The 27094-nt window shown below is 38.9% G+C and overlaps 2 protein-coding genes across 6 annotated transcripts in view; one reads left to right on the top strand and one right to left on the bottom strand.

The window, feature by feature from the left end:
- LOC126751038 (dipeptidase 1) overlaps positions 1–27094 on the top strand; it is a 106658-nt gene that overhangs the window by 28065 nt on the left and 51499 nt on the right. The window lies entirely within an intron of this gene.
- On the bottom strand, positions 563–2641 carry LOC126751034 (RNA polymerase II elongation factor Ell-like). Its single transcript, XM_050460948.1, has one exon. It carries the CDS (start codon positions 2410–2412, stop codon positions 619–621), a length of 1794 nt encoding a protein of 597 aa, XP_050316905.1. The 5' UTR covers positions 2413–2641; the 3' UTR covers positions 563–618.

Below are 27094 nucleotides of genomic sequence, written 5' to 3' on the forward strand. Positions count from 1 at the left end.
AGAAGAGATCGGTTTGTCACCAGAATTGTTGCAACCTATATATAGTTCTTGCTTTACATTCCCTAATAATTTAAGTTAAAGAGATAGAAACAAAATGAAAGATAGAGAGCTTTGAAAAAGAAATCGATTCGAAATGCCAAAAATTCTTGTTTGAAAAAGGAAAAAGCAAATGTGCGGAGAATTGAGTTTTTAAAATGAAGGAACGGTTAGCAATGGAGGAATTCGTCAAAATTTAATAACATATCACATATAAATTTTTATTAATTATTCTGATTTCTTGCGAGAAGTCTGTTTCATCTTCACCTTCGAAACTAGAATTTTCATTTGAATTAAATTGTAAAAATATTGTGTGAAGGATGCAACATGCCTAAGTCAATCTACATCAACTTGTGTAAATAGTTTCATTCGTTAGTCGGAATTGTAGTTCTATATACCATACTAAAAATGAGTTTCGTTTTTCTAAAAAGGGAAAAAATATTTATATAATTGGTCTTAAATTTGTATTATTATACAAAGAATATCAGTTTGTTTTAGCAAGTATAAATAATTATTTTATATTTTTTATTTATCTATTTACATAAAAACTTAAACATAAAATCTTAATCTAATAACTATTCATCAGTCATCGTCACTGTCGCTTTCCGAAAGCGCAAGATCTTCAGCCAAAATATCGCTTATGTATTCCTGTTTTGTAGGCGGCAACCCATCATGTGTTGTAGCTGTCGCTCCATCTTTGTGCCATCTTGTGATTGGTTTCGATGTTCCCACCACCTCTTCAATATCGGTTATGGCTTCAAAACGATCTTGTCTCAACTCATATTTCTTAGCCATTGCCGTTGCGAAAGCCATCGCTATTTCCTTTGTATGTTTGCTATCGAAGAGCGTTATAAGTCGCTTAATATGTGCCAGTTTAGCGTGTAAATAGCGGACACGTTCCTCACGACGGAGCTGATCTTCGCTATTAAGGGTGAGAAATGTAGTCGCTATACGTTCACTGATGTTCTCGTATTCCGGACAGTCTTCGGACATATTAAGAATCTGTGCACCGAGCTCGCGGAAACTGCTCCTTAGCTCTGTGGTCTGCTGAAAGAGTGGCATATATTCCTCATGGTATCGATCAAACGCAGTTGCATATCGTTGCCGCTGTTCGAAATTTGTGATTTCCGTATAATCGCCAAAGTCATATTTAGGTGGCTCGATGGTATTTGAATTACTGCTGGTGGAAGCCTTAGTTTTCGCCGGCTGGGAGGTGGTGTGATTATCACTGGTAGATTGCACTGATTCAATGCGCCTTTTCTTTGTCGGTTGTGGCTCAACGTTATCCAAGTTTGCTCGCTTTGATGTGTTTTCTCTCTTTAGTGAGTTATTTTCGACTGGATGGGGTAGAATTGTACTATTTGTTGATGACTGACTTTCGTTGGATTCAGGTGTAAGTTCAATTGTGCTGTTTGGAGCTCTAAAACTCTGTTTTTTGTGTCTTTTCAGTGACTGACTTTCGTTGGATTCAGGTGTAAGTTCAATTGAGCTGTTTGGAGCTCTCAAACTCTGTTCTTTGTGTCTTTTCAGTGACTGACTTTCGTTGGATTCAGGTGTAAGTTCAATTGAGCTGTTTGGTGCTCCCAAACTCTGTTCTTTGTGTCTTTTCAGCGACTGGCTTTCGTTGGATTCAGGTGTAAGTTCAATTGAGCTGTTTGGAGCTCTAAAACTCTGTTCTTTGTGTCTTTCGTTGGATTCAGGTGTTAGTTCAATTGAGCTGTTTGGAGCTCTCAAACTCTGTTCTTTGTGTCTTTTCAGTGACTGACTTTCGTTGGATTCAGGTGTAAGTTCAATTGAGCTGTTTGGAGCTCTAAAACTCTGTTCTTGGTGTCTTTTCAGTGACTGACTTTCGTTGGATTCAGATGTTAGTTCAATTGAGCTGTTTGGCCCTCTCAAACTCTGTTCTTTGCATCTTTTCAGCTGTTGCAACTCCTTCTCATTGTAATAAGGCCAATTTTCGTCAACTTCTTTCCAGATATTCGGGCGCAAACTATATACGTTGCGACTTAGCTGAGCTACAGCCTTAAGTACATACACGAGTGTTGGTCGTTCACAAGGACGTAATCCTTCCTTTTGGAAGACTGAGTTTATTTCTTGCCTGGTGTATGAGTTAACGGCCAACAGGTGGACAAGCCGTTCGCGTAATTTACGTGTTGATATATGCGGTAATTTACCGTTTTTAATTTCAGTCTTAACTTCGGGTTTGGTGTTTGCTCCAGTTTGTGGCTTTTCTTTTAGAAACAGCTCTGTCCCATTGCTACGAGAGATGTTAGATTGGTTCACGTTCCAAGATGCACTGATTGGATGTATCTTCCTTGTTTGTTGCCTTCCGTTGTAAAGGCGCTTAAGGTGATTAGCGACGTTTTGAGATGCCATGTTGTTAAATTGCTAATGGTTGAAAATATTACGTGTTGCTCGAATGAAATCCGTTGCGGTTTTGATATGTATTGCAACTAAAGCTGTTCTTATATAAGAAGTAGGTAGAGACTATTCCCCGGCCGTTTGTCGCTTTTTGTAAAAAGTTAGGTCGCCATACTTCCTTTTCAGGTTTTCTACCTGTTCCTAGGTAAATTTTTAATAATGTATATGAGATGTTGAGGATAAAAAATTCAGGTACCTGTTTAATTTGCAGTCACGCCTACATGTGAAAGAATGGAAGTGTACACATATGTAACGATACGTCCAACTTTAAGATTAAAGACTGGGTTCTAGAAACTTCTTCTTCACTACCTTTTACAAAAAATTAGCAAGTCAAAATCTTTCGATTTATGTTTTCCAGAAACTAGAATTCAGAGGATTTGTATTCACCTGATATGGCACCGTACGACTTCTTCCTTTCGGAAAAATGCATTTGCCCATGAAAGGAAAGCGTCATGATATTTTGCTCCATTGTCCGCATGTACTTTAGACTTAACAAATCCTCACAGGAAAAAGTCTAACGGTGTGATATCATCATTTTTGAAGAAATGTGGGCCAATGATTCAACCGTCGCGCAAACCACACTAAACCGTTGTTTTTTCTGAATGGCAGCTCTTGTATCTCTTCAGGGTTCTCTTTGTCCCAAATGCGGCAATTATGCTTCTTTTCAGAGATGTGCCTCAACACTGAACAAAGTTTGTCTCGAAATTGTTGGATATTTTTGGAACGTTTGTTCCCATTGCGATTTCAACCTTTGGAAGGTGAACGGCTAAAAATCAATTCTTGCACAAGCTGATTCTGTAGGCTTTCAGTTTAAGATCTCGACGTAAAATGCACCAATCGAGAAAAAATTATTTACATGAATAGTACCTTAATAAAGTATGAACGATTTGTTTGAATTGATTTTTTACCGAAAGTATCGATCCATGTGTGAGATACATGTATATTGAAATTCAGAGATAATCTTTTTTTGACAATAGTATGTCTTTGTATGTCAAAAACCTTACGAGATAACGAGATAATGATATAGATTATATAAAGACAGCGGCTAATACCGATATGTGAACAGCCTCGCCCGAAATGAAAACAAAGGTAGTAAAAGTCTGGATGAATATTCTTCAATAAGTTAAAAGTTTTAGTTATTTATATCTAAATAAAACTGAATTTACATTTATCGATTTTGTTTATTTAACTAAAAGAACCTAACTCTCACATCGTACAGATAATATTAGAAATTGTTGTTTGTTGTTGCTACATATTATTTATTTACATATAAACCTAAACTCTAAGCCTAATAACTATTAACTCAGTCATCATCACTGTCGCTATCCGACAGCGCTAGATCGTTGACCAAAATATCGCCTATGTATTCCTGTTTTGTGGGCGGAATCTCTTCATCTGTCGTTGTTGCTGCTTCATCGTCATTTGCGTTTGGAACTCCATCAGGCTCCATTGTCACTACTGTGTCCGCAACATCGGTTTTGGTTTTGAGAAGCTGTTGTCTCAACTCATATTCCTTAGCCATTGCTTTTGCGAAAGATATCGCCATTTCCTTCGTACGTTTCCTATCGTAGAGTGTTACAAGTTGCTTGATATGCTCCAATTTATCGTGTAGATAGTCACAACGCATCTGACGCCGAAGCTGCTCCACGCTGTTGAGGATTTGAAATTTGGCCAATATACGTTGATTGATGATCTCGTATTCCGGACAGTCTTTGGGCATATCAATAATCAGTGCACCGAGTTCGCGGAAACTGCTCCTTAGCTCTGTGGTCTGCTGATAGAGTGGCATATATTCTTCATAGTATCGATGAAATGCAGCTTTATATTGCTGCCGTTGTTCGTTACTGGTGATTTCCGTGTAATCGCTAAAGTCATATACAGGGGGCTCGATGACATCTATGTTATCCATCTTAGTTGCAGGCGATGGAGAGGTCGATCGTAGTGAGTGCCTGCAATTATCAACGATGGAATGTTCCATGCGTATTCTCTTCGCCGGTTGTGGCTCATCGATGTCCGTAGTTGGCCGCTTTGATGTGCTGTCAGCTTTTACGTGGTTATTTTCGACTAATTGTGGCGGGCTAGTACTATATGTTGATGACGGGCTTTCGTTGGATTCAGGTGTAAGTTCAATTGAGCTGTTTGGAACTCTCAAACCTTGTTCTTTGCGTCTTTTCAGCTGTTGCAACTCCTTCTCATTGTAATAAGGCCAATTTTCGTCAACTTCTTTCCAGATATTAGGGCGCAAACTATATACGTTGCGACTTAGCTGTGCTACATCCTTAAGTACATACACGAGTGTTGGTCGTTCACAAGGACGTAATCCTTCCTTTTGGAAGATTGAGTTTATTTCTGGCCTGGTGTATGAGTTAAGAGCTAACAGGTGGACAAGTCGTTCGCGTAATTTACGTGTTGATATATGCGGCAATTTACCGTTTTTAATTTCAGTCTTAACTTCGGGTTTGGTCTTTGCTCCAGTTTGTGGCTTTTCTTTTAGAAACAGCTCTGTCCCATTGCTACGAGAGATGTTAGATTGGTTCACATTCCAAGATGCACTGATTGGATGCATCTTCCTTGTTTGTTGCCTTCCGTTGTAAAGACGCTTGAGGTGATTAGCGACGTTTTGAGATGCCATGTTGTTTTATTGCTAATGGTTTAAAATATTACGTGTTGCTCGAATGAAATCCGTTGCGGTTTTGATATCTGTTGCACTAAAAATGTCCTTATATAAGAAGCAGGTAGAGACTTAGGCTTTTGGTAAAAACTTAGGTCCCCATATTTCCTTCTCTGGTTTTCTACCTGTTTCCCTGGTAAATTTCCCATGCTGTCTAGCGAATGTCGAAAAGCCAGGTAGAAGAAAAGCTCATTTATAGAAAAGCATCTCTCTGTCTTTTTTGGAGCTCTCAACTGAAAGCACCTGTGACAAGTGAGAATTAATCAAAATACCAGATCCATCATTAGCTGTTTAAACATTGTAAAATCCCCTTTCTTTATATGATATCAAAACATCTCAAACTAGTTCGGTTATGCTAATATAATGTTTTCCCACACTTTCAAAATCGATCATTGAAATATTTCTCCAAGGAATAAGAAAAATGGTTTGAAATGTATTTTGTCATAGATGTCGTTACAGTTATATAATGAACAGAAAATGAAATTTTGTGAAGTTCGACGGACTGTTATTGTACTCGTATCAGTTCTGCATAGTACAACAATGGTTATCGTTTCCGTTCTGGCAATTTCGAAATTTCTGTCGTTGCGGAAAAATTGCAAAAGGTGGTCGACCAAAATGGTGCATTTGTTTATTTATTATTATAATTGTAAAAAAATAAATTAAAAAGAAGTTTGATTAGAAATACGACAGGACTTTTTCGGCTACCCAATCAAAAATGAAAAATAGAAAGCTTCTAAAAATATTTATGTTCAACTAATTAAAAAACAAAAGAATATATGTAGTTAAGATACTTTCGGATCACTTCTACCTATGATAGAATGAAAGTGCTCACGCCCACCTCCAAAACAAAAGCAGGTAGTCTAATTTTTTATCGTTGTTTCAAAAATAAGGCGTTGAGTAATTAGGAACCGCTAGTTTTACATTGTGTTCTGGGAATCCTTCTTCTACAGAGTCATATTTTGTTTGTTTCAAAACCATAAAAGTTTTTTTTTGGAACAATGTTTTGTTGTATTCTGGATCCTCCTTCTACACAGCCTTTTGTATAACAATAGAACGTCAAAAGTTTTGTTTTTATTCAAAATTAGCTATTGACAGATTTTAAAACCATAACTAAACTACTTCGTACCTACTCTTCTCAACGAATTTTGTGCATAGTTTAGTAGTAGAGTGGAGTCTATGCTCGGAGTTGGATCTCAGGCGAACTTTCAAAAGTCTTTGCTGTCAGGAAATTGACTGAGAGAGCTAACAACGCAGGAAACAGCATAAAGAAGATATATACGGGGGTAAAACGTTACATCTTATCGCGTTATATCAGAGAAGCAGGGAGACAATAGATATACCGACTGACACAAAGCGGATGCATATATACTGGATTCAGGGCCCAAAAAAAATTCCTGGAAACAAAATAATTGATGAGATTGCCAAACTTGGCAGCCGTCTGGTTACCGAACCGTAAAAGGAAATATAAAAGTCACTGCACAAAGGATATTCTTTACTGTCTATTCCAAAAAATATTGAGCAATTGTATTTATTTTGAAAATTCTTTATTTATTCTTCCATAATCAATTTCATCCCCTTCAAAAGTAATCCCCTCCCGATGCAAATGCTTATGATTTAAAGATATAATTTTTGAAACACTGGTTGTAGTCACTTTCCGGGATGGCCTTCAGTTCCGTCTTCGCTGCGGCTTGAATCTCCTCTATCGTATAAAAACGGTGTCCCGGAGCGGTCTTTTGAGCTTGGTGACAGCCAGAAGTCACACGGCGCCAGATCAGGTGAATACGGTGGTTGCGGACCGATATGGGTTGAGTTTTTGGCGAAGTGATCACGAATTAAGGGCAGTATAGGATGGTGTATTATCGTGGTGTAAAAACCAAGAATTGTCATTCCACAATTCCGGCCTTTTTAGGCGGATAGCATTACGCAAACGACGCATAACGTTCAAATAATATTCCTTGTTGACTGTTTGACCGGTTGGAAGGAATTCATAATGCACAAAACCACGATAATCGAAGAAAACAGTCAACATGGCCTTGATTTTTGAGCGACTTTGGCGCGATTTTTGTGGCCTCGGCTCTCGTTTGGCACGATATTCGCTCGATTGATCGGTTGTTTCGGGGTCGTAAGCATAGATTTAAGTAATGCGTTTTATGACACCCTGGTAGTCGGAAAGCTTCGTTTCACACACTTCAACGCGACGCTTTTTTTTCCAAAAAATTCAATGTTTTCGGTACCAGTCGAGATTTGACGCGCTTGAGGTCCAAAACATTCTTCAAAATGGTAATGGCTGAGCCTTTCGATATGTCAACTTCATCAGCAAGGTCTCTAATTGTTAATCGACGGTTTTTCAACACCAAATCTTTGATTTGTTGAACGTGAGCTTCGTCGGTTGAGGTTGATGGTCGCCCTGGACGCTCTTCGTCTTCGACACGTTCACGGCCGGCTTGAAACTCACTATACCACTTGTAAACATTTTTTTTAGACATAGCCTCATCACCAAAGGCTTTCTGCACCATCCTCAACGTATCCGCAGCAGAAAATTGATTCAGTAAACAAAATTGAATGCAAATTTTTTGCTCAACAATTTTCGACATCGCAAAAAACGAAAAACTCACTTTTAGCAGCTCACAAAACGACACGTATCTCAAACACTAATAAATATTTTGACATGAAATTTGACATATAGTCAATGTGATTGACAGTACTACCAACCTAAAAAAAATAATTCTCCAAATCCTTCGACGCGCGCAGTTTAAATTCAAATGTCCTTATTTTTTGGGCACAGTAGTACACTGAAATTTTCGAAAGGCCTGACAGCTAGATCAGAGTGAGATGGAATGTTTTCAAGACGTGCAGGATAGCCAAGATCATGTGTAAAATTCCCGAAGAAAGAGAAACGAATGCGTTTTACTCACACAATCTCAAAAAGACTACAGGAAAGTTGTTGGTCTATTGTTATTATTATTTTATTGAAAATGATAGTAAATTATACCCTAACATTCTAAAATTTTACAGCATTAGCGACTCACACTTCAAAATAGATATCTAATGCACATATAAATTTTATAAACTCTCTTATGTTAGTTCGCGTTAATCAAATATGTCTTTCCCTCACAAAAAAATCGATTTTTTTAAGCCTCTAAAGCTGGCTCCTTAAGAGATCATACGGCATGAATCAAACAATTTTGCACTACTGCACGATTATTTTATCGCTCTACATTCTGTTTTCTTAATCACATTGAGCTGCTACTCTCTTAATAACATTGGAGATCAACTAATAGTATCTCCAGGACCGAGGACGTCCCTCATTAAGAAGGAGAGGAGTTAAGCTGTAATATAATTTAATTTAAAGAAGAACAATACCTCAATTTGTGAAGTGATACAAAGATAGATGAACCAAACAATACTACATGGTTTGGGTACATGATGAAAAGTGCATACCAATAGTGTCATCTGTAAATCGAAGAAGGTAACATACAAGATGCGTTCCAAAGTAAACAGGAATCCATCTATATGCCGACTTGTGAGTTAGGATCTGCTATCCTTATCGATTGTACAATGAGAATTTCATGACATTTCAAAGATTGGAAGTGAGCTTCGAACAAAGAGCCAACATTAAATTTTGTTTTAAAATTGGTAAAACTTTTACCGAAAAGTTTCAATTGATGAAACAAGTTTATGGCGACGATTGCCTATCCCTTAGAAGAGTGCACGAGTGGTTTCAACGTTTTCAAAGTGGTCGTGAGGACATAGATAACAATCGACACGTGGGACAATCAAAATCCGTGATCACTGGAAATTCCATCGAAACAGAATTTTGCCGAAAAACCCATTGTATCATTTCGGAGTTCCCTATTTTTTTTTAACAAAAAAGAACTTCAAATTAAATTTTGAAGAACATTCTTTGGCATTTACTTTTAGAAGATTGTCTCTTTCAAATCTTGGCCGCAGCTTTATACACTTTAGACTTAACAAATCCTAACAGGAAAAAGTCTAACGGTGTGATATCATCATTTTTGAAGAAATGTGGACCAATGATTCAATCGTCGCACAAACCACACTAAACCGTTGTTTTTTCTGAATGGTAGCTCTTCAGGTTTCTCTTCGTCCCAAGTGCGGCAATTATGCTTCTTTTCAGAGATGTGCCTCAACACTGAACAAAGTTTGTCTCGAAATTGTTGGATATTTTTGGAACGTTTCAAGAGCCCATAGAGCAAAGCGATGTCGCTTTGGAAGGTCGAAGCTTCAGTTCTTGCACAAGCTCTATTCTGTAGGCTTTCAATTTTAGATCTCGACGTAAAATGCACCAAGTCATTCCAAACGTTAATCCGACTTGTTGTTAACGGCGCCGAATCGATACTCTTCACGGTCTTCGTGAACGCTCTTAGCTTCGGCTGCTATAGTCGATCAAATATTATCTAATATGACGCTGATGTTGCGAATAGTATGCGAAATTACATTTATCAATTTTGTTTATTTAACTAAAAGAACCTAACTCTCACATCGTACAGATAATATTAGAAATTGTTGTTTGTTGTTACTACATATTATTTATTTACATTTAAACCTAAACTCTAAGCCTAATAACTATTAACTCAGTCATCATCACTGTCGCTATCCGACAGCGCAAGATCGTTGACCAAAATATCGCCTATCGGCGGAATCTCTTCATCTGTCGTTGTTGCTGCTTCATCGTCATTTGCGTTTGGAACTCCATCAGGCTCCATTGTCACTACTGTGTCCGCAACATCGGTTTTGGTTTTGAGAAGCTGTTGTCTCAACTCATATTCCTTAGCCATTGCTTTTGCGAAAGATATCGCCATTTCCTTGGTACGTTTCCTATCGTAGAGCGTTACAAGTTGCTTGATATGCTCCAATTTATCGTGTAGATAGTCACAACGCATCTGACGCCGAAGCTGCTCCACGCTGTTGAGGATTTGAAATTTGGCCAATATACGTTGATTGATGATCTCGTATTCCGGACAGTCTTTGGGCATATCAATAATCAGTGCACCGAGTTCGCGGAAACTGCTCCTTAGCTCTGTGGTCTGCTGATAGAGTGGCATATATTCTTCATAGTATCGATGAAATGCAGCTTTATATTGCTGCCGTTGTTCGTTGTTGGTGATTTCCGTATAATCGCTAAAGTCATAGACAGGGGCCTCGATGACATCTATGTTTGTTGCAGGCGATGGGGAGGTCGATCGTAGTGAGTGCCTGCAATTATCAACGATGGAATGTTCCATGCGTATTCTCTTCGCCGGTTGTGGCTCATCGATGTCCGTAGTTGGCCGCTTTGATGTGCTGTCACCTTTTACGTGGTTATTTTCGACTAATTGTGGCGGGCTAGTACTATATGTTGATGACGGGCTTTCGTTGGATTCAGGTGTAAGTTCAATTGAGCTGTTTGGAACTCTCAAACCTTGTTCTTTGTGTCTTTTAAGCTGTTGCAACTCCTTCTCATTGTAATAAGGCCAATTTTCGTCAACTTCTTTCCAGATATTAGGGCGCAAACTATATACGTTGCGACTTAACTGTGCTACATCCTTAAGTACATACACGAGTGTTGGTCGTTCACAAGGACGTAATCCTTCCCTTTGTAAGATTGAGTTTATTTCTGGCCTGGTGTATGAGTTAAGAGCCAACAGGTGAACAAGTCGTTCGCGTAATTTACGTGTTGATATATCCGGTAATTTACCGTTTTTAATTTCAGTCTTAACTTCGGGTTTGGTGTTTGCTCCAGTTTGTGGCTTTTCTTTTAGAAACAGCTCTGTCCCATTGCTACGAGAGATGTTAGATTGGTTCACATTCCAAGATGCACTGATTGGATGCATCTTCCTTGTTTGTTGCCTTCCGTTGTAAAGGCGCTTAAGGTGATTAGCGACGCCTTGAGATGCCATGTTATTTTATTGCTAATGGTTTAAAATATTACGTGTTGCTCGAATGAAATCCGTTGCGGTTTTGATATCTGTTGCACTAAAAGCTGTTATTGTACTCGTATCAGTTCACATAGTACAACAATGGTTCACTCGTTTCCGTTCTGGGAATTTCGAAATTTCTGTCGTTGCGGAAAAATTGCAAAAGGTGGTCGACCAAAATGGTGCATTTGTTTATTTATTTATTGTTATAATTGTAAAAAAATAAATTAAAAAGAAGTTTGATTAGAAATACGACAGGACTTTTTCGGCTACCCAATCAAAAATGAAAAATAGAAAACTTCTAAAAATATTTATGTTCAACTAATTGAAAAACAAAAGAATATAGTTAAGATACTTTCGGATCACTTCTACCTATGATAGAATGAAAGTGCTCACGCCCACCTCCAAAACAAAAGCAGGTAGTCTCTTTTTTATCGTTGTGTTGAAAAAAGGCGTTGAGTAGCCGACCGCTAGTTCTACATTGTCCTGGGAAATGTCGTTCATATTTGTGTTTGTTTCAAAACCATAATGGTAATTTTTTTGGAACAATGTTTTGTTGTATTGTGGATCCTCCTTCTACACAGCCTTTTGTAGAACAATAGAACATCAAAAGTTTTGTTTTCATTCTAAATTAATGCATGCGACTCGCGGGGGAAACTCACAATATCGGATCAAAAATGGCAAATGGAGTGGGAGCCGGAATATATTGCTCAGAGTTCGATCTCAGATAACCCTTCAAACTTCTGAAATACTGCAGTATCAGCCTGGCGAAAGCTTATGTGGCCAGGCAAGTGCCTGAGATGGCTAACAACTTAAAAAAAAATAATATGTACTTCGGTAGCCAGGCGACAAATTGCGGATGCATATATGTTGGGTTCAAAGCAACAAGAAAATTTAGGAAACGAAATAGTTGATAAGTTTGCCAACAATTTTATTAATCTGGCTACCGAACCGGAACAGGAAATATATAAGTCACTAAAAAGGATATACAATGGAATGGTGCAAAGATACGCAGGATTGCCAAGATCATGTGCAAGGGCCCGAAGAACAAAAGCATTGTCCAGCATTGTCTAAGGCTTAGTTAACTAACTTGGTAGTTTAATGGACTAGACGAAGTAACAGAATTTGAAATCAGGTCCCTCTCGTAGCGCGAACATAAAACTTTTATTGTACGACACATATTTGAATGTGTTTGAAGTTAGGACAGAAGTCGGGGGGCATTATACGAAGTAATGTATTCATAAAGCGAAGTTGTGCAAAGTTGGTCTCTTTTCGTATATATATTTTGGACAATATGATATGAGTATGATTAGTTTAGGTTATACTGACCCGTTGTTACGCCACACATAGACCTACTGGTCCTTAATAATACCAGATGGAGGTTCCGTTTAATTTTATCTGAAGTATTCGACAACAAAACGTTAACGCTTTGAGAGAATAAAGTTCGCTTTATGAATCCATTACTTCGTTTAATGCCCCCGACTTCTGTCCTAACTTCCTTCACAGAACTGCGACTAACCACACAAAAGCTTAAACACATTCAAATATGTGTCGTACAATAAAAGTTTTATGTTCGCGCTGCTGTTTGAGCAAACCATTATTGCTGAAACATCTCGTTAAAATAAAAAAAAGAGCAAACAAAAGAGAAATTAAGAGCACCGTTTGCACATAAATCTGTTCAAACAATCACACATTTATAGCCGATATATAAAAATAAGGCATTTAAACGCCCAAAATTAGCTAATTTGCGCCTTTTATTGGCGCCGAGATAAAGTTTATGGATTTGTAAAAAGTAACCAAAGTGCCATAAAAGGCGATAAAACATTTTAAATGCGATTATTTTTAAAAAAATTTACTTACTCTTTGACAAGCTGAAAATGCAGTAGTATATCTATCTCTATTGTACTCCCACACAATGAAGCATGAGTATCTTCAAATAAGAGTGTATCTTCAAGTGCCATGAGTAGTATCTGGGAAACAATGGGCGCTTAAAGCTACTAAGACCGTCATTAATAGGTCAATGGGCGGTGGAGAGGATTGCTAATGAATGAATATTTTAAAGAAGTTCCGCATGGTACAGTTGTGTTGAGAAAAGTAACTTTTCACTCAAGACTAGAAAGCTCAGCATACGTAAGAAAGTATCTATGAAGCTACTTACAGACAGCAAGCTAGATTTATGGTTTCTGGATCCAGAAAATCACCAGTGTTTGCCCTAGAAAAATTGTGCCTGTCAGTAAATTTGTCACACATAAGCAGGGCGCTTTATAAGAGTCTACATAATAGAACTAAGTATTTGTACTGAGTTATGTAGTGGATGGAGCACGTTTCTTGGAACCATATGAAAAAGTTCACAAAATCTCAAATGAATTATTAAAGTATGTGTAATTGGGGTGTCCGTTCTCTCATAATTGATATGAAGAAAAATTGCTTTTGCAACGTCAACAGCAAGTTTGGAGTAGAAACATCGGTGCAAGAGAGACCTCGCTGCTAATCTGATTTAGAGCGAACTTGACTTTTAAATTGATATGATGGCCTATCGGCTGTTGGGTCTTGACGCAGCAAATTATTGTTGGTCTGACTGTGGTTGAGTTAAACTTTTGAGTTGCCAAACAGATTATACAATAATATGGTGAGTAGTAAGTTTTTGACGATGGAAAGAGAAGGTTGATCCTAAGGGAGATCTCACTTGAAGTGCTTAGAATGTCGGTACTTATAAACTTCTAAATACTGGATCAAAAGATCTTTACAAATCGACAAAGCGCTTTGAGCCTATCGTCATCTACCAGCGCCGTTTAATTGCACTCCACATCCTTTGATCCAGTGCTAGAACGCCAGATGCCAAAGAAGACCCAACTCGGCCCCATTTCGATGTGAGTGGGCCAAGCGTGCCCCCTCTAGCCAGCTCGTCGTCTTTGCAGTTGTCAGGCATCCAAACGAGTCTAATGCTGAAATAGCTTGAGTTATTTCTAGTGAAGACAGATACCACTTGCCTGGCTTTGAGCGCGCAGGTATTGAGTTCAACGCTTGTCTTGCCGCTCTCTTGTCCGAGTGAATGCTAATCTCCCAGAAAATAGCTGCACTTCGTAGTCTATCTCTACCGCTACTCTGTTGGCAGCCGCTCTTACCTAGAAAATACAATAGTGCTCCTGTAGTCCGAAGCTAAGATTGACGTAAAGCTGCTTACAGAAAATTCCTCCTTCAACCTTCTTTCCTCGCTTCGACTTATTCGTAAAAAAGTTCACATTTACTCTTCTCTAGTGACTTCTCCCCATCCAGAACTCCATTGTAGGGTTGTGCTGATAATTTCAGCGTGTCCTTGTTCAGAACCCTTTTTATACCGAGCTTCTCACAGGAAAATCGACAACACGATGACTTCACACAATAAAAAGAACCGATCGTGTTATGGGTTTACTCCACCATATCGCGTAAAGCTCTTTAGAACTTTTTAATTATATGTAACCTGAATAGGTAACTTTACTGATTGAAAAAGATATCCTATAAAACTGCTCTACTGAAACTACAGTTATGTAGTGACCATGTATTAGACCACAATCTTACCTACTAGATCTTTCCCCATAAAATCAATTTGCTGCTGCTAACAACCCAACCAAATGACAAGCTTGAATAACAATTATTTAATAAGTTGGACAGATTTTTGTACTTTGAATAGTGTAAATTAAGTTTGCTACGAAGTTCAGAACACTCAGCATAAACTTCGGAGTCTGTCATATATACGCGAACTGGTCGCTTAATTTTTGAGTTATAGATCTGAAATTTTGCACACGTCTTGTTCTCTGCAAGAAGCTGCTCATTGATCGGAACTGCCAGTATCGGACTACTATAGGATAAAGCTGCTGTACAAACTGAAAGCACAAATTCAAGTCCTTATATGGAAACTTTTATTGGACAAGATATCTTCCCGATATTTGGCATGGATTATTGTTCAAGACAGCGCCACAATATCCGAAAATTTTATCAGATCGGGGGACTATAGCATATAGCTGTCGTACAAACTGATCGATTAAAATCATGTTGTTGCGTGGGGATTGTTTTATTTGAAAAAATATCTTTACGAAATTTGGCAAACAGTATTGTTCAAAAAAATTTCTGAAATAATAGTTCACTTTAAGATATAGCTGTGGTATTACAAGACATGTCTACGAAACTTGATAATAATCCATAGCAACGATAATGCTGCAATTTCGGACCACTATAGCAAATAGTTGCTATTCAAGTTGATCGATCAAGATCAGGATCTCCATAGAAGATATGTGGCATGCTTCAAGTGCTCTGTTAATTCGCTCTTTAGATCATAGCTGTATTTTTGTGTTATTAGACTCTTAAATTACCATTTCTCATCACTGCTCACTTCCAGCACGCAGCTGTAGTTTTAATCTTGTGCAAATACTTGTCTATACTCAAACTCAGCAGGCTATGCTGCACATAATGTGCGTTCAGCTATTTCTATATATATGTATATAATGCATAATAGAATATGCTTTCCTCGAGTATTAACCCATTTTGCATATTTTACCGTTGCTCATCGCCATAACGCTGCTCCAAGCGACACAACAAAAGCAAACTGAAAAGCGTAATTAACGAATGACACAGCCTCAAGAAGGCAATTAAGCATAGCTGTTGTGTATTTAGCATAGCAATGTGCTTGGTAATGTAAGAATTTATACAGCTATGTCGCTGTATACATACGTACAAATATGTGGGCGGTTAGCTGTGTTCGTTAGTGGAAATATGCTGCTGATGAAGGTGTTGTTCGGAGCAGCTTTTAACTCTTAAAGCCAACATCTTGTGACGGGAGTGCCGTGGTGACAATACTTCAAACGAACAGAAATGGGGGAGACTTAAGCAACAGGCAGCTCAAGCAACATATACAGCCACATGAGTGTATATGTATATGTGTCTGGTTAAAAGTGCTTGTAATGGCATACGTATGTTTATAAATGCCTTAAAATGCTGAAAGCGAAGTTAAAATGTGCTCAGAGGCGCAAGCATACACAGAGGCGTACATATGTACACTCATCTATACACATTCGAGTGCATGTAGTTATGTGTGTTTGCATTCAAAGGACTCTGTGTGCAGCAAAGCGCATGCATGCCAAATATTTATGCAAAATGGCACTCAGTGTAAAAAAAACTTTTAGTCCGTCCCCCCGCTGCCTCTTCGTTTACCTTAACATAACATTTATACAGCGTAGCAAAAATAAAAATTGAAAAAAAAATAAAGTTTTGAGAAAAGCATTGCGCTCGTAAAGCACATAAAAACAAAAATACATTTATCTAAAAAATAAGGTAAAAAATTCAAAAAAGGCAAAAAAGAGCAAAAAAAAAGTGCAAAATAGTTGCAGAAAAACTAAAAGCCGAATGATGAAGGATGAAAAACCGATCAATAAACAAATCTCTACAGATGTGCAACTTCACAACTTCTTGCATCAGCTAACGGCAACATTGAGGTTGACAACAACAACAATGGCAACAATGTCGCACACAGCGCACAAGCAGCTCAACCTACATTTTATAGCTTTTAGGCTACCGAAGCAAAGTACCTTAGCATAGTTTTGTACATATCTACTACTATAGCTACATATGTATATATGCATATATACATACATGTATATATAAAAAAATTGTTTGAATGATAATGCTCTCTTGGCAGGCAGACAAGCTAAGTGCAGGGCACAGTGGTCAAAACGTTGTGTCCAGATGCTGTATGTGGATTATATAAGTATATGTGACCTGGTCTATGGAAAGGGAGCTAACGTGCGAAAACTAGTTTTCTGGGAAACAGCTGTTAAAAATAAATAACTCCTTTCTTCAGTTTGTTTTTGAAAATTGATTTTTTGACACCTAAGCCCCCTTGCCCCCTTTCCGTAGACCAGGTCACATATGGTGAAAATCTAGGTACTTAAAGCAAGTTTTATCTAAAAAGCAGCAATAGTTGCAACATTATTTGGTATAACTACATATTTGAAACTGGTTAACACTTATCACAGATATCTTACTTATTTTTCAAACTAAAAGTGGCTTTGTTGATTTTCACTGAGAAAAAATGGTGTTCTTGAAATACATATTCCTACGTGTTAAGGAGGCGAGTCTAGAATATTTGTATAATTTTTTTGTCTCCGAAGGGACCCCCGCTAAGCACGACATCGCAGGGCCAGCATAATCTATTGGCTGACGAAATTCACTAATCGCGGTTCTAGCTTCACTGCTTCTTTGTCGCTCAGCTCTTCTCAGCTCTTGCTGTATCAGAGCTGTCGTCCTCTCCTTAGTAGACCATACTTGTCTGCAGCATATACGGCGCTATATTATCAGGTGTTATTCGGCTTGCCACATTTCCGATTAATCGTTGCGTCCATCTTCCCTTTACTGCTGTCTTCCAACGATTTTACCATTCCTGTATTGTGACCTGTCTTTCCTTTTTACGCACCTCAATTGTCATTGAATACTTGTATGAGATTGTAGAAATTAATATATTTTTTAGTTGTATTCTTCTTCTTCTACGTTGGCAGTACAAACGTGTGTTCATCTAAGGCCGAGAAACAAAACCTCGCCAGTTCGCTATATCCTTTGGGAGGTCACACTAATTGTACATCGCAGACAGGTCGCTATGCACTTGATCCTTGCATTCTTTGCTTCCGTGGTTCACGTATAAATTACAGCTTTTTGCTCAACCAATGTTTTCTTTGGATTGTTATGCTTTTAACTAATATATCGATTGCCGTTCCATAAAGTTCTTTTTCCGTCTTATCGTTATTCATCGCTCACGCGGATGGCTCCAAAAACCTTGCAAAGTACAATTCTCTTGAATTCTCCAAGTGTTTTTCATCTCGGTTCGGCATTATCCAAGTTTCTGCGCCGTATAATAGGACGGGAATAATGAGATACTCATGCAGCATAATTTGTGCTTGTCGAGAGATTGAGAGCTCTACTAGAGCAGGGCGCCAGGGAAATAAAGAGCAACTCCTGTGCACTTATCCCGCATTGGCAAGACTACACTGTAAGCATCCGTTCTCCCCACGGTATGATACACTGGAGGAGGTATCGATAATGAGGCTGCAGATTCTGTTAAAATTTGCATCAAGCGCAGCCGTCCTAAAGGCTGACTACTCCTCTTGGATCTAGCAACTGAACTCCATCTAGTAACGCAAAGGATCAAACTGTTCTATCCGTGGCTTATTGGACAACCAGATTAACCTGACATAACCTGAGAGCTCTACTTCTTAATTCCCAACTGTTTCCAAATGAGCAGCTGTTGGCAAGTGTTATTCTGCGCGTGTTGGCGGAATTTATGCTATCTTCGAGACTTGCAAAGTCGTTAACCTCTTCAAATTCATTGCTGTCTAAAGTGACGTAGTTCCCAAGACGCCAAGCATCTTTTGTGTGTGGCCTCCAGGTACTTTGTCTTGCCACCGTACACCACAAGACCAACCTCTTTCGCTGCTTTTTCTAGAATGTAAAAGATTGCGCTGACGGCCTACGATGTTTGATGCATATCCAAAAATCGTAATTCTTTGTGAGTTTGCGGCGTTCGTCAACGTTTAGAGAGGTCAATATCTGGTGCTTTCGTGTTCTCTTAATTAGAACTACATTTTTAAGTGGTGAGGCAAAAACCTAGCGGCACAACCACAGCTGGGGAGGAAGTTTCATTGATCATATTTGTAAAGCAAGCCGCTTGTTCTAAGGCAGCCAAATCGCCTGTTGGACATACACTATAGTCTTGCTGAGATCTTGAACCGATTACCTCAGAGTGACCTTACCAAAGTTCCCTTCCTTTTAGCCGTGACTCTGAGTTTCACACTGGTTGTTTACCGCAAAATTACTGGCAGATATATGTATATAAATTGAGTATGGTAGCTCAAGTATGGTTGGTCCCGGAGTAACAACCAACTCCATTTACACCTCGAGTTGTCTTTTCGGCTATATAAAGGACAATCACATCGAAAAAGTTACATATTTTTTTGGGTTCGAAAAGCGTTGCGTTACTCAATAATGAGGTATTAGAGACTACTTTTAGGAAGTGACACAAAACTGTTTGAATCGAAATGTCTGTTCACTTTTCATGTTACTGAAACTCTGAAACCCGCATAAAATTTGGGTCAAAAATTTCCGAGTACTATAAAAATTTCCCGCTCAATACAGCACAAATAATATCTGCTTCAGTATAAATAGGTTACGACTAAGATTGCGTTCGGACGCGCATTAGTTGTGAGAAACCGCAACCTGAGTTTGTTCCGTCATTCGCTTTTCGTTAGAACGTGTGCTGCCAAGTATTTTTGAAAATATCTTTCTAATCTTGAACATAAAAAATTCCAACTTAAAATTAGAAAACGACCACTGTACCACTGTCAACGCTTGTGCCGCACAGCAGAGGTGCAATTTAAGTGGCGCTGCCGCCATCGCTGCCATCGTCACATTTGATGTCTTCCGCAAATCCCCAATAAATGTCGAAATCCCCTGGAAACTTGCAACCGAAAAAGATAAATTGACATTTTTTTCCTTATGTTATCATTTCACCTGACCACTGGCGCGGCTGACGTGTTTGAAAAGCCAAAATAAATGTCAAACTTTTTGCAGCTTTTTGAATCAGTGACCACGGTGCCGTGGTTGCCAAGCAAATCCCAGCGTGCAAGCGCAGCGACTATGCAGCTCAATCACAATTGATAAGCGGCGGAGTGTGGGAAATACTTTAAATGTATATATATGTATATATATATATATATACATGTATCTGTAATGACATTCTGCCATTCACCGCATATGAATATGCAAAATGAAAATATATGCCATGTCACGTTATATGTACAGGCATAACCAACTGATCTGTGCAAATGCAAAAATCCGTTCGCTTTCATATTTACCGTTAGCTTTGCATGCGATAAACATCCTTAAGTGTAATCACATTTATGTACAAGTATATCTCTTTAAAATTATAGCCTAGATTTGGGGTGGATAAGAGCTTTACGAGCAACTGTTTAACACGCTTTGATAAGTAGCTTATGAGCTAAAAAAGCGCTACAAGCCAATTAAGCTTTTTGGGCTTTGGGAGGCATGCTTTCGCACGATTATGGGTCATTTAAGTGTTTTGCGGTAAAAGTTTGACATCTGGTGAATTTAAAAAAATATTGAAAAAATTTAATGAACATTTTTCCGAAGTAGCTTTAATTCCCCCTGGACTCTACCATATTTTACATGTATATCCATTGAGAAAGTGGCAGAAAATATTCGAAAATTTGTTTTCACGTAATCGGAAGGAATACGGATTTTTATACGGATAAGGACTGTCTACTCAGCAACATTCCTTTGTAATACTTCAGGGATGCTTTCTGCTGCGAACTCATTCGGGTTTTCTTCGTTGCTCCGCGTAATAGCGTTTTCGGAGCGCACTGTACTCATGATGCGCGTTATTCATTAGAGTAAACCGATCCATGGTAGTTCGAATTAGAAGATCGGCGCTTATGTCGAGCGTATATTGGACGAACACAACCATAATTTTGGTAATAAATTTGCATGATTTGCAAACGTTGTTCTGGAATTGGTCTGTACGTTATGATGCCAAACTGATTCTACGTATAAATCAAGCGACAGCTGTCAAAATGACCAACTCCGAGAAAAGTATTCTTACACATCCACAAACACACCCATTAATTTATGTTATAAAATACTTTGGTAGCGAAAGACAGTTGCGATCTTACCATGTTTGGTTAAATCCATCATGTGTATTTTTGATCTCTAAATAACCAAAGTGGGAGGATGGAGTCATGTGTAGAAGTTCACCAACGCGATTCACTTGGGAGTGGCCAGAAACGATTTCTTTACATATGGATCAAGCAGCTCACGACTTCCGGTCTTAACCCAGTATCTGTATGGGTACTCATTGAACATCCGCTTGAAGACGAACTAAAGTGAACAGACGAACCATACCTCCCGGGTATTTGCGCTGGGTTCCAGACCCGCCATGTAAAAAACACCTCAAAAAAGGGAAACAACTACCTCGGAGACACGAAAGCTTAAGTGTGCTCCGCCCAGTCCACAAAAAAAGAAACCCCACAATCTGCGCCAACTACCGTGGGATAAGCCTCCTCAACATTGCATATAGGGTTCTATTGAGCGTATTGTGTGAAAGAATAAACCCTCCGCCAACAAACTGATTGGATCTCATCAATGTGGCTTTAGGCCTGGAAAACCGGATATTCACAATGCGCTTGGAAAAAACCCGTGGAAAGAGGATTGCCACATACAACTTCTTAGTCGATTTTAAAGCTGCTTTTGACAACACGAAAAGGAGCTGTCTTTATGCCGCGATGTCTGCATTTGATATCCCCGCAAAACTAATACGCCTGTGTAAGCTGACGTTGAGCAACACCAAAAGCTCCGTCAGGATCGGGAAGGACCTCTCCGAGCCGTTCGATACCAAACGAGGTTTCAGACAAGGCGACTCCGTATCGTGCGACTTTTTCAATCTGCTGCTGGAGAAAATAATTCAAGCTGCAGAACTTAATCGCGTAGGCACAATTTTTTATAAGAGTGTACAGCTACTGGCGTATGCCGATGATATTGATATCATTGGCCTCAATAATCACGCAGTTAGTTCTGACAAGACGAAATATCTCTTGTCATCAAGCAAACAGTACTCGCACTCGCAACCAGGCATGAACGATGACAACATCTGATGAGTCGGCGTTACGAGTTTTCGAGAGAAAGGTTTTGCGCAAGATTTATGGTCGGCAAAAACGAATACCGCAGTCGATGGAACGATGAGCTGTACGACGATATACGACGACATTGACATAGTTCATAGTGTTCGACGCAGTACCCGCCGGGGAAGCTGAGGAAGGGAAGATCTCCACTCGGCTATAACCGCGTAAGCGATGTCTACGTCAGTAAATAAGAAAAAGATATAAGTATGAATAATATATAATATATATATATGTATATATATATCAGCTCTCTTGCATAATAATCTAATCCTCAACTTTTTGTCAGTGTCAGTTAAATATTTAGTTATCCTTGTGCTCCTTCTGGTTTCCGCCACACATATTACACAACTGTCTATTGGCTAATTGGCAGCGAACCAACATAATGTCGCCTTGACGTTTAACATTCGCTTAGCATCTCCCTTACATATGTATACGCTCATACATACATAGAGCTTTTATTAGCTGCCCACACTGACATTGTCAAAAATGCATTTATTGACAGAAAATTGGCTAAACAAAATTGTTCCGGTTCACACGAGTATATTCAGTTTATTTAGCGCCAAGTGGCAACAAGACCAACTTGACATAGAATATGTGGCCATTAAAAAATTGGCTCAGTTTCAGCTAGTTAAAAAGATATAAAATATAGAAATAGAAAAAAAATTAAAAATACATTATGTAAAAGGCATGAAGGAGCACGTCAGCTTAGAACGGATGTACGGCATGTTGGTTTGATGGCAGGCTAGTTGGTCAGCATGGAGAAAAAGTTTATAATCGATAGAGGAATTCACTGAAGGGCCAATTAAAAGTATTAAGCTGTTAGAGTTCTTCGGCTGAATCAAGGTCATACTGGACAGCAAGAGTTCTAGGTATACGGTTCAGAAACAATATGAAGAATACATCCCAAAAACATCCACAAACGAAAGGTTGTGCAGGGTTTGTAGTATGTAATCTGGGGTATTTGGCTGACCGCTTGTATTGATCTATGTGACAGAAAGCTTTCGTGAGTGCCAAGCATTGAGAGGAGCATGAGAAAGGCATTGTTCTTTTTATATTTGTATGCCTTTTACCAAAAGTGGTATTCAGGTTCTGTGAAACCACAGTTAAGCCAATAATATTTTAGGAAGTTGTTGTCTGGTGGGGGCACTCGGAAAAACCGCACTAGTTAAGCAGTGGCCTCCAGCGGAATTTTGTTGTGTATTAAGGACAACACCAACAAAGGCGCTGAATGCCATTTTCCCTGCATAGATAGCTGGTATGTGATTTACGACGAAGGGCGCTTAGATGAAGACTGAGAGAAGCTGGGTATATGAGGGGCCCGGCCAGGACTAAATAGACATTCTTCAATGTTTCGATTGCATTTCTTACCTCATCGCCGAACCTTTTCCCGTCGGTTCCTTTTTTGATCACTTACCTGCGAGGGATGTGCCTGCTATCGGAAGCTCTCTATTAAGTCTAGCTTCTAGCTACCATACTATTGTAGCATCTTTCAAGAGGAGGTGGCAGCCATCAAGTTAGCGGTAGATATAATGCTCCGAAGTGCAGTTTCCTTCAGAGTTGTGGGCATTTAACAGATAACCAAGCGGCTATATTGACTTTGAGCTCGCTGAACCTGCGCTCAAAACGGGTCAAGAATTACATGACCTCTTTAGTAATAGCTTAAAGTTTCTTCCATATTAAACTGTACGGCTGCTGGGCCACAACGTATTCACGGAAACTGCAGAGCCGATGAGCTTGCACCTTTACTCCAATTTCATTCCAATGTCTTCTTGATCTCTGCTGCTGGACTTGTGTGACTGCTACTTCTTTATGGTTCAAAATGAGCTGTAAGAGGTCCTCCAAACTACTTGTAGTTAGCAAAGTCAATATCGCCGCATTTGTAGGTGTTCGGACTGGAGACTGTACAATACGTACACACGCGGTGGGGCTAAATATTAAATATTCTCTCAGACGCTCACTATGCACGAAGGCGAGATGTAATCATCTTATCATTTTCTCCTCTATCGCCCGGCTTTTGCATACTCAGATTGAAATATCTCGCTAGACATGCCTTTGGAGAACCTAACGAAGTGGCTGGGATTGATATTGGCTGACTTAATAAATTTGTGGTGAGCTGAAAACGTTTGTTCGACTTATGGGATAATGCACTTGATGGAGTTAATGGCTAACATAAAATAATAAATATTAGTCCATGTGAGATCCACCGATTTTTGGATCAACCCTACGTCCTAACCGTCTTGACCATAACGTGTTACAAGCTCTATAGTTCCTTATTTTGTCTTACTAAACTGTAAATTGAGTAGAACCTCCAATACTGAAATACCAAACAGAGATCCATTTTTGTTCATATACTTAAAAAATGAAGCCATCAAGCAGCCTTTAGTGCCTACGAAGTTGAGTAGCAAAATTTAATTCCACTTCATGCAAGATGATTGAAAAGCTTTTTGAATGAAATACTCGTTTATTGATATTGAGAAAAAAATTGTCCAATTTTTTTTTAGCGATTCTGATTGCTGACCATAGTAAATATCAATTGCCCTTGAAGTCAGCTTATTCAGCAGCGATAAAAATTTATAACGGAGTTTTTTTCTTGCGATGATAAAAACGAATGAGGATATCACAGCGGTTGCAATCAATCGCTCTATTTAGTAATTTTTTGATGCAAACGGGGAAGCTGCAAATGCGAGATAAAATGCAGAATGAAATGTAGTAGGTTAATCAGCTCATTTGCAATACTAAGCTTTATAATGGCTTAAGGGACACATCTAGTACGAAGTCTTTATCGATAGATTATAAACTTAAAAGCAACATACTAAAATTTTAAATCGACATACCAATTTGAGTTACAGCCTTCTAAAGTGAAGCATCTCAGTTCTATCAACTCTCATGAGTGTATCTTTAAAAGCATTTTTCTCAAAACTACATCTAAAAACTACTCAAAACTCGAATTTTGCCAGGCCAAAAATGTTATAAAATATGAGTAAAATTCAAGCTTTATTTAAAAAACACAGTCATTTTGTCAATTTTTGATTTTTTTCGGTTCCATTAACCGAGGATATTTTCTAGTAGAGAAGTTATTCAGGTTTCAGCCACGAAGAAAGCCGAAATCTTCGGGTTCTGAAATATAGTTTCAAGTCGAAGTATGCTTAGTCATTCTGAGAACTACGTCGTGCCAATTTTTATTGATATAGTGGAGTTAAATTCTTTGGCATATTATACTCTTCAAAACTGATATGAATTTGTCCTTTATGATGGCATAGTACTTAAAAGGTATGCAGAGCTAAAACGCATTAATTAATTTGAGGTTGTCTAAACTTGCTCTGTGGTCTCGCCATCAACCAAAATGAAACCGAGATGGTTTTATTTACTAGAAGATACAAAATCCCGGGACACCGCAGCCGTAAATTGGAGGCATTCGTCTGCAACCGGAGCATACAGTGAAATATTAAGGGCTCATCCTGGATAGGAAGCATTCAGGGAAGCTGAATAACGAAGAGAGAGTGTAAAAGGCATCAATTGTTTTAGAGGAGCCATTAGAAAAAGGTGGGATACCTCACCGAAAGTGGTCCTCTGGCTCTACGACACCATAGCCAATCAGATTAAGTTCTGTGCAGCCTTTATGTGGTGGATGGCTCTAGAAAAGACAACACTTGCATAGAAACTGAAGAGCGTTTAACGGGTGGCGCTCAACAGCATGTGTTGTGCACTCCACTCCAACCATTTCAATTAATGCCGTTTTACACATGTTGCCCGTAGACATCGTCAGAAAGTGTATGGCTAAGAAAGTTGCTATCAGACTCAGAGAATCTGGATTCCTAAATGAAAACATGTCGGAACATTCGGAAATCCTCTCTTTGACTTCATACCGGATCACTTGGATCATGGAGTCGCCAAACCGAACTCTGGCGGCTTCTTCTCTGTCTTTGAAGGAGAGGGTCAGTGAGCTTATTAATGGATGGGTCAAAGCTTGGAAGAAGTGTGGAGAAGGGGTCTACTATCAGGAGCTCTCTATCAATTTCAGTTTCAGACTTCCTGAATAATGCAGTGTTTTCCAAACCGAGATTGCAGCGTTTAAAGAAGCAGTACATTTACTGCTCCGACGTGCAGCCTCATTCAGAGATGTGACTCCCTACTCAGATAGCAGCGCGGCGATACTAGCGTTGAACTCATTAACAGGGCCTTCAAGGCTGGTCAAAGAGTGCATCGAGTTTCTGTTTGTGATAAGACCGGTATGGTTGCCAGGCTACAGCCGAATCGCACGCAATTGTAAAGCAGATGAGCTATCAAGGAAAGGCATTCCATAACTGCTAGTAGACTACTACTAGATAGCTGAGATTCACGGGAAAGCCAGCGCTGGGCTACCATCGGTACGTGCGCTGTCACAAAAGCCTTTTAGCCCAAGATCGATCACAAGAGATCTAGGGATACTTTGCCATCAGTAAGGCTAGCCTCTCCCCAGTTGTGGGTCATTACCCCATTGGCGTCCATGTTATAAGGCTGGGAATGTTACCAGATGCCATATGAAAAAGCTATATGGAAGAAGACGTGGTGAAAAAAACTCAACACTTCTTTCTTGACTGTCTCCCGTTTGTTGAAAGGTCAATGCTTAAAAACTTTGGAATGCATATTGTCAGACATCCCAGCGAAGTGACGGGAATGGAAATTGAACGCGCGAGAAATTCTTATTGATCACTAAGCGGTTTGCTAAAATATAAGTTTTAACACAGGAGTTCTTCTTTTCTATGCTTTAAGCAGTCCAGTCCATGTGCGATCTCTATAGATCACCCATCTAACCTAACCCAATTTTGCTTTCAAGATTAGCTTTTCAATCGTCTAAAGAAAATCTTTTTTAGTGCGTAGAATTTGTGAATTACGATAATGTAATATAATGTATGTATAATAATGTTAAGTATATATATGTATAATTGAAACGAATTGCGTTTTTAGAAACTTTTGAAAAACCAAGCAACTTCTGGTGAAAGTGTGGTCGGCAGCAGGCACGAAAGCCACGGCTCTCTGGACTTATATTTATATAGTATTTGCTTTAACTCCTATTGTGTCACTAACTTAAATGGTGTTGAATTATATTTAACATATTTTTCGATCCTCTCTCTGATTGCTTGTTGTTGTTGTTGCAGCAAAAAAAAAAAAAAGTTTCTTAGGAATACTACAGAGTTGACAGGTTTTGAGAGGACCAAACCTGAAACTACTCCACTTATGTAGACGCGAGTGATGAAAATGGTTCAGTGCTTGGTTTTTAGACGAAAATAGGATGAGTTACCCGCCTTTCTGCTTGTTATCTATTATTAAAATTTTTAAATGCTAAATTTAGT

This window comes from Bactrocera neohumeralis, chromosome 2, assembly GCF_024586455.1.
Source record: "Bactrocera neohumeralis isolate Rockhampton chromosome 2, APGP_CSIRO_Bneo_wtdbg2-racon-allhic-juicebox.fasta_v2, whole genome shotgun sequence".
NCBI lineage: Eukaryota > Metazoa > Arthropoda > Insecta > Diptera > Tephritidae > Bactrocera > Bactrocera neohumeralis.

Coding starts and splice junctions, on each gene's coding strand:
- LOC126751034 (XM_050460948.1), bottom strand. CDS start 2,412: ATGGCATCTCAAAACGTCGCTAATCACCTTAAGCGCCTTTACAACGGA.